Consider the following 7,869-nt stretch of genomic DNA (forward strand, 5'->3'; position numbering starts at 1 on the left):
CATTTTCATACCCGAGATTTAACCAACTACGCAACTTTAGTACCTTAATTCGTAAGTAATTTGAGAATTACATTAATTGAAATAACAAACCTTATTTATTTTTATCATTTGACAAATCCCGTATAATACACGGGTTCAAAAGCTGGTAAATAAATAAATAAAGGGTCCCTTAAGTTCAAGTTGAATAGATTTGGGCGGCTGGAGATCGCATTATATACATCACACCACTTCTTACCCTGTATCTTGGCTTCAATCTAGATCTGATCCAATACAACACACACTCCGGTAGTAACTGCTTTCTCTTCTCTCTACATTCTATTATCATCGCTTTTATTTTCAGATTTTCTTACAAACAAAATTCTACATTTTATGTTTCTATTTGATATCTAGTCTCAAATTCATGTGGATCTGCAATTTGGTGTATGTTACACCAAATGTTGAAATGTAAATTATGTAATTACTATCAACTGTTATTTACTTAATTACTTAGCTTAAACATGAGTTTCAAAGATATATATATATATATATATATATATATATATATATATATAGAATAATAATAATAAGTTAATAACCAGTGATCGATCTTGTTCTAAAATCAGCTGGCAATGAAGAATATAAGCTAGTATAACCTAGGGTTTGATACTTTGATCCAATTATCTTGTTTGTATAGAGTTTTGGTTATTAAACTAGATCTCAACAAATAATGTCTTGTGTTCATAAGCAGAAATCATGGGTCGTGGAGTCAGTAGCGGTGGAGGACAGAGCTCACTTGACTACCTCTTTGGAAGTGATGAGTCAAAGCCCACCACACGCAAGACGGAGGTGGTGCCTAGAGCTCCGGTGGAGCACGAGCCACCACCTAAGCCTACAGCTGTTGTACCCCAGCCGGATAGTACAAAACAGATTCCGGCTGGGATACAAGGTACTCAGACCAACAACTACTTTCGGGCTGATGGTCAGAACACTGGCAACTTCCTCACGGTATAGTTTATTAAGTTTATTAAGTTATGATGTATGAGTATATGTTATGTTTCGGTAATTGTTTGCACATTCGGGCTATGTGCAGGATCGACCTTCGACTAAGGTTCATGCAGCACCAGGCGGTGGTTCTTCTTTAGGTTACTTGTTTGGTGGCAGTGGCGGTGGGAAGTGAAACCATGAAGGGGTGTTTTGATGTCAAACTAAACTTTGCTTATGGCTTCAGCAAATTCTGATTTCCATTCTTGGGACTTAAAAAAGACTTTCAGATTTGTAATACACATTATATTGTATTATATTATATCAATCATTGCAATCTTCCCCTAATTCTTTGGTTTAAATGTTATTTTGTTAATGCCAATATTGAACTAACTCAATCCAATTAGTTTGATAACTAATGTGCATTTCATAATGTAAGATAAAAACAAAACGAATTGAGAGTGTGTTTGCGTTTCATAATGGTACCGAACATGTGATCATATGACAAGAGAGTTAGTTCTACATTTTTAAAGTTTGTTGCAAGCTTTGTTGAACCACCACTGACCATTCAGCCCGTGCAATGCAAGAAACCAGACGAGCCAAGCATGGTAAATGCAAGCAGATCAGAGACAGTGGCATTTATTTACGGACCACGACTCTTTGGAAACTCAAGTGATCACCTACAAGAGAGATGTTTGGGTTAGACTATGTTTATTCAATTGGTTGCTTAGTAGTTGTGTCGGGTTTTGACTTTTGAGATGAACTAACCTTGAAAGCTAAAAGTTCAACTAAATGATCAGTTTCTGAAAAAGATTCATACTTGCTGTGTCAGATGAGTCAAAGGATCATGTTCTTTGAGTTTGGGTTGACCTTCTGCAACCACAAAAACGCGATTGGTGTACATACATAGCATAATAAAGCACTATAAAAGTTTAACAAGGTTCCTATACCATGGTTAGGAATTGAATTGGCAGTGTCTTCAGCTGCAACTGATGTATTCATTGTGTTCAATTCCAAAGACGACTTTCTATCTCCTGAAACCTGCATATTAAACAAACAATAAAGAAATTCAGCTTCAAAATTAAACAAGAAGTGGCAAACTTGTGTTTCTCAGATAGTCTCAACTTTTGCAGATGCACGTAAAGAGGACAATTTGTAGCAACACATATAAGTGTCATTTTTGGTCATTTTATCAACTAGTGCTTTACAGAATCAAAACTCATTTAAGTGATTATCATGGCCAACAACTTCAAGCAGACACACATCCTAACACCATCTCCTGCAGAGCATTCTATTAAGGCCCATAATACACCTCTGATGATTCATCATCACATAATCATTATACAACACTGTTGATTAATTTACATGATTGGTTCTTTAAAGGCGTACGCAAACACCCCCTAAATCTAAGAGAAAATGGTAAAACCATAATGGCTAAAAGCACTCTATGTAGCAATGAAGATACATTTGTAGGTTCTGTTACCTAAAAGAACAAACTTGTAACTTGTATCAACTTACCTTAGAAGTGTGGACTTAAGAGCATTCACAATGGGAGGCTCTACCCCCACCCATATAATTTAACCAAAATACACATATATTCATAAAATTTGTTCACTTCATATAAATAATCCTAATACCTATATATATTGATAATCTATTAAATAATACATATTTCTACTCACAGCCATATTAAAATATAAGATAGGGATGAATAATGAACACCCAAATATGAGGTTTTGGTTTAGTTTCCCATATAATTTGGGGTATTGGGTATAATTGGGTGTGGGGTAGGGGATGGGGACTCCATTGTGAATGCTCTAACATTGATCTTACATAAACTAAAATCTTCGGTGAAGCATAAATACTAAATAGAAGAAAAAGGAATGCAACCTAATAAGAAATCGCATCCGCTAATTTCATTAAGTATAAAAGTTAAAATGAATCTAATTCCTAGATTTTCTATTAATGTCTATGCAGGCCTAGAATTTTGAAGTTTGAACTAACTAATATTACAATCTAATTCCTAGATTTTCTATTAACTAATCTTTTTGAAATTTTGATACTACACTTCATTTTAACTTCTTGTTTTGATGGTATCTGATTCTTAAGTTTATTTCGGAAACTGTGACTTGGAGTGATACGTAATTTGCTTTGTCAACATATATGTACATCAGATCTGTACTACTTGGACTATTAGCTACTAGATGCATATGATTGTGTTATTCATGTTGCCTGCATTAATCTTTATTAGTTGGTTAGTTAGGAAATCTTAAACCACTGTCTTATCTTTACAGTATATTTTGCCAATCATCTGCAAATGCTCGTTTTCTTGAACTAATATAATGTTATTGTGTGATTTTTTTTATTAGCCATCAACCTTCTTACAGCACCATGAGTTTGTTATAACTTATGATATATCATTTAACCATAAAATATTAAATGTTAACCTCATGGAACGGAGACACGTTAGAAGTTCCTGGAGTCTTCACATCTGAAGCAGCTGACGTGGCGCCTGGAGTTTGGTGTTCAGGACTTCTTGTGTTATCCATCATAACATTCTCAAAATCCTTTTTCACATCTTCAACTACAACCCTTTTCCTGTCATTTATAACACCCACATTAAACCAGATTAACTAATTATAAAGCACATTAACTTATCAGATACATGAGTCCATTTATCAAAACAAAATGGCATTTTTAACCTTCTTAAATCATCAGCAGCTGGCTTCTTGGACCCTAAGTTGTTTGAGAATAAAACTCCACGCAGAGGCTTCCCGTCTATAATCGTCTCAATTGTATAGCAATTTGTCGTGCCTTTTGTCACTTTTGCTTGAAATGTTCTCTTCCCATTTGCATTATGATATTCATTTAAATAAATATTCTGTCCATCTGCACGCCAAAAAAACACATAAAAATCCCCAAGAACAACTAACGCCAGATGATTCAAAACAATAACATGTAGATATTCATACTTGGTGAAAAGTGAGTATGTGCAGGCATTGCCATGTGTTTATTAGTATTAGAACTCGTCTCCATTGGACTATCACACACATGATTCACAGCTTGATGTTCTTGACTTTTCAATCTTAACTGCTTCCTCAAAGATAACTTTTCTAACTTTCTTTCATCTCGCTCGTTTTCAATTACAAGCCCTAAAAATCCACAATAGTTAGCATATATATAAATACAGAGAGGTTCACTGCAGAACACTACATTATTGCGAGAACAAAAAGAACAAACCTAAATTTTTAATTTTTATCAACGGTTCATATTTTTTAAATTTAGTACTTCTTAAATACATGCATGTGTAGGTAATATAAGATTAAAACCTACACCTAACTTACATGTGTAGATTCCACATAAAAAAGAAACTTCCGTTCTTTTGGAATTTCAGAAGAAATTGAGAAAATATTGCATTTCAACCATTTTCTTATATTACTGAGTGCATTTGTTTGTTTACTTGTGTGTCTTTTATACTTTAAAAAAACAGTAAGATGGTAAAAACGAATGCTTACTTTAACCTATGTGTTATCGCAAAAAAACTGTGTTCTACCTAGAATCTTACCCTGTATAAATATACATACATGCATAAACTGTAAAATAATCAAAACCTGTGTGTAGGTAGAACATATCATCAAGCGCCTCAAGACTCTTATTACAACCACCCATGAATATAAGAACGCCACCATTATGCGGATGCAAAGTGCTTCCCGCCATAGAAAATCTAGCAGAGGGCCCCACTCCTACCGTCATAATCTTGGTCCACTTAAAAGTTTCTGCGCATATTTTATAAAGATCAAGTTCAAACATATAAAATTCCAAGATATTGATTTATATATCATGATATATTACCAAGATCAAACATATATAAGTCATCAAAAAGGTCTTCAGCATCAGTAAAACCTCCAAACACAAACAAGTTTTTGCCCAATGCAATTGTTGTATGACCAGCTCTAGGTGACAACGGCTCGCCATTGGTTACCAACTTTGTCCAGGTAAGCGTATCTATAATAAACAAATTACATATTTATTAATTAACTTCAGATGAATCATAAGCCTTGGGTCAACAAAAGTCAAACTTGAAACCTGTATCAAGCATCTGCACATCAGATAAATAGTAGTTTTGAGTATCTTCCCCGCCAATGACAATAATTTTGTTCGACCACGAGACACATGTATGACTGTTACGCTTAGCTGGCGGGATTCCCGTTGTTGCCACGCGTTTCCATACCATTGTCTCTGTATTTAATATGTATAAATCATCAAAATACTCTTCAACAAGAGTGTCAGAAGACTTGCCACATCCCCCAAATATAAAAAGCCGTTTGCCAATAACCGCAGCGCTGTGACCTTCCCGTGCTTCCGGGCCCTCCCCTCTAACCGACGGCGTCATCCACGTATTTGTAGCTAAACGTACACATTGTTTGTTATCTAATTAATCAAATACCAATAGCAAAACTCACAGGTTTCCAAAATATGCAAATCTTTAAGAGGTATGTTTCCATCCGTGCCCCCGAAAACAAACAACTTATCGCCAACCGCGGTGCAGCTGTGGCTATCTCTAGGCACTGGCAGCGCGCCTTGCATTTCGGGTTCACTCCAAGTTCTTGTAGCTTAACAAATAATTAATTATTAGCAAGCGAAATGGGTTAATTGAATCATTTATTATATACACAATCATAACATTCAGAAGTATTATTATTGGCTTTAGTAATGTGTAATCTGTTAAACTAGAATCAATTTAAAACCCTAAATGAAATGAAATGGGGTTGCATCATCACGTACTGATGTTGTAAAGGTGAACTTTATTAGTCTGAGTGTTGTCTTCGCCGTAGCCACCGAAGACGTAGAGGAGTTGGCCACCACGAACGGCGTTGCACGTGTGGCCCCATCGCTTACCTGGACCTCCGTTTTGAATCTCCAATTTTTCCCACCTCATCATCTTATTATTATTATTATTGCCGCCTGCGAAAGAAAATGTGGTTAGGTTTTAGTAAAATACTGGCAAGGGTTTTCCAGATTTACAGTGAATTGGGATGGGATGGGATGGGATGGGATGGGATGGGATGGTGTGTTTGAAAGAAAGAAAGAAAGAAAGAAAGATGTTCAATTTAGGCTGAGGGGTGTGAGGGGCTCTAATGGAGGCGCGAGTGAGGGCCCCAGCCAATAATATTGTGACGTGTGACAGAGAGAGAAACTGGATAAGGGGGGTGTTGGAGCCCCCGTTGAGCCCCTGGCCCTGGTGTGGAGGGGCTCCAGCAGGGGCTCCAGCGGATTTTTTTTTTATTTTTTTATAAATGTATTAAAAAAACGTATTATTAAAAAAACTCATAAATTATTTAAAAAAACACACATTTTTTTTAAAATTCAAAGATAACAAAAGCTGGAAATGGGGTATTTTATAGATGAAATGGGGTATTATTTAGGTAAAAAATATTTTTTTTTTAATTTTTATAAATCCCAACGGCTATTTTCTCACTTCCCAAAGGCTATTTCTCTCTCTTCTCCCGCGACCAGGCTCACGCCTGCCTGGATTTCCGCGCTCGCGCCCCGGTGATGTGGGGTTAGCGCCCCGAGGCGCGAGCGGAGGGGCTCTCGCGCCCAGGTTAGCGCCCCACACCCCTCAGCCTTAGGGAAGGTGAGATTTGGGTTTTAGGTATTTCTTGTTGGAATATGTGAAATAGTCATGTGGGGAAACTACAAGTGTCTCTTTAGGATTTAATAATAATAATAAAATCTAATCTTTTATATAAGAGTAACTTTTTCTTATTAAAAAAGGTAATATAAGGGTACTTTTGTCATTCTACCACCCCACCCGTCATTAGAGGTGCATAAATCGGTTTTTTTAAAAAAACCGGTTCGGTTAATAACCGGACCGGTTAATAACCGGTTTTTGTGTATGAAAACCATAACCGGTCAAACCGGTTAAGACCGGTTTAGGAACCGGTTAGAACCGGTTAATAAACCGGTTTTTTTATTAACCGGTTTTTTAATAACCGGTCTAACCGGTTAACCGGTTTTTTTTTTTTTTTTTTTAAATAATCATTATTTTTTCACAGTATAAACAAACCGGTAACTACAAGGCAAACCGGTAACTACAAGCATTAAATCGTTATCGCATATTCGTAACTCAAAAATACATAACTTTCATTTATAGCTTTTACATTAAAAATACAAACATTAAATCGTTATCGCATATTCGTAACTCAAAAATACAAACATTAAAAAATGCTTAGACACGATTACATTAACAACTTGCTGTTTCTTACTCATTATTTTCCTCGTTACCCGATCCCGAGCTATTCCTTAGGTAATCGTCATACGCGGCTTCTTCATCGGTCATTGGTTGAGTGTGTCCTTGATTGACCTCGTCTTCATACAAGCCCGCCTCATAGTCCATTTCCCCCTCGAGTGAGCGTTGATGTTGTGCCCTATCTAAAGAGTCCAAGTAATCCTTGTAGCAAATAGACATCTCTACAGCTGGTGGAGTGAGTCGAGTCCTCCTAATCGATATAACCCTGCCAGAAACAGAAAAAGCAGACTCCGAAGCTACCGTGGAAGCTTGGACCGTTAGTAAATCTTTGGCCATGGCGGCGAGGATCGGAAACTCATCCTCCTTACCTCTCCACCAAGCCAGCAAATCAAGACTTCTAAATTCATCTGGAGTCATGTGTTTCACAAAGTTGGTACCACCATACCTTCCAAGTTCACTGCTTGGGGTGTTTACCTTTTGACGTTTACCGGCGTCTTCCCAAATCATGTAGTACATCCCCATTTCAAGGTCGGTTTGGGATTGGGATTGGGCAACAGCTCTTAACGAGTCATGAATTTGGGAAGACGACCCGTATTTTGTAAGGTAAACATCATACATGTTAGACAAGGTGGTGTTGAAAGCATTATTTAAAGTTT

At 36.7% G+C, this 7,869-nt stretch overlaps 2 protein-coding genes across 2 annotated transcripts; one reads left to right on the forward strand and one right to left on the reverse strand.

Moving 5' to 3' along the window:
- The first annotated feature begins 665 nt into the window (after positions 1 to 665).
- On the forward strand, positions 666 to 1,156 carry LOC143619621 (protein SPIRAL1-like 2). Its single transcript, XM_077091510.1, has 2 exons — positions 666 to 984; positions 1,070 to 1,156. The coding sequence occupies exons 1-2, from the start codon at positions 733 to 735 to the stop codon at positions 1,154 to 1,156; spliced, it is 339 nt and encodes a 112-aa protein (XP_076947625.1). The 5' UTR covers positions 666 to 732.
- A 281-nt stretch (positions 1,157 to 1,437) lies between these two features.
- On the reverse strand, positions 1,438 to 5,903 carry LOC143619622 (uncharacterized). The gene is made up of 11 exons (XM_077091511.1): positions 5,746 to 5,903; positions 5,424 to 5,573; positions 5,047 to 5,367; positions 4,813 to 4,965; positions 4,572 to 4,736; positions 3,933 to 4,112; positions 3,663 to 3,849; positions 3,408 to 3,558; positions 1,911 to 2,001; positions 1,729 to 1,833; positions 1,438 to 1,640 (listed from the first exon to the last, which is right to left on the reverse strand). Exons 1-10 carry the CDS (start codon positions 5,900 to 5,902, stop codon positions 1,775 to 1,777), a joined length of 1,614 nt encoding a protein of 537 aa, XP_076947626.1. The 5' UTR covers position 5,903; the 3' UTR covers positions 1,438 to 1,640; positions 1,729 to 1,774.
- Between the last annotated feature and the right edge of the window lie 1,966 nt (positions 5,904 to 7,869).

Source organism: Bidens hawaiensis, unplaced genomic scaffold, assembly GCF_021521415.1.
Source record: "Bidens hawaiensis isolate Kalapana, Puna unplaced genomic scaffold, B.hawaiensis_p1.1 tig00002477_1, whole genome shotgun sequence".
NCBI lineage: Eukaryota > Viridiplantae > Streptophyta > Magnoliopsida > Asterales > Asteraceae > Bidens > Bidens hawaiensis.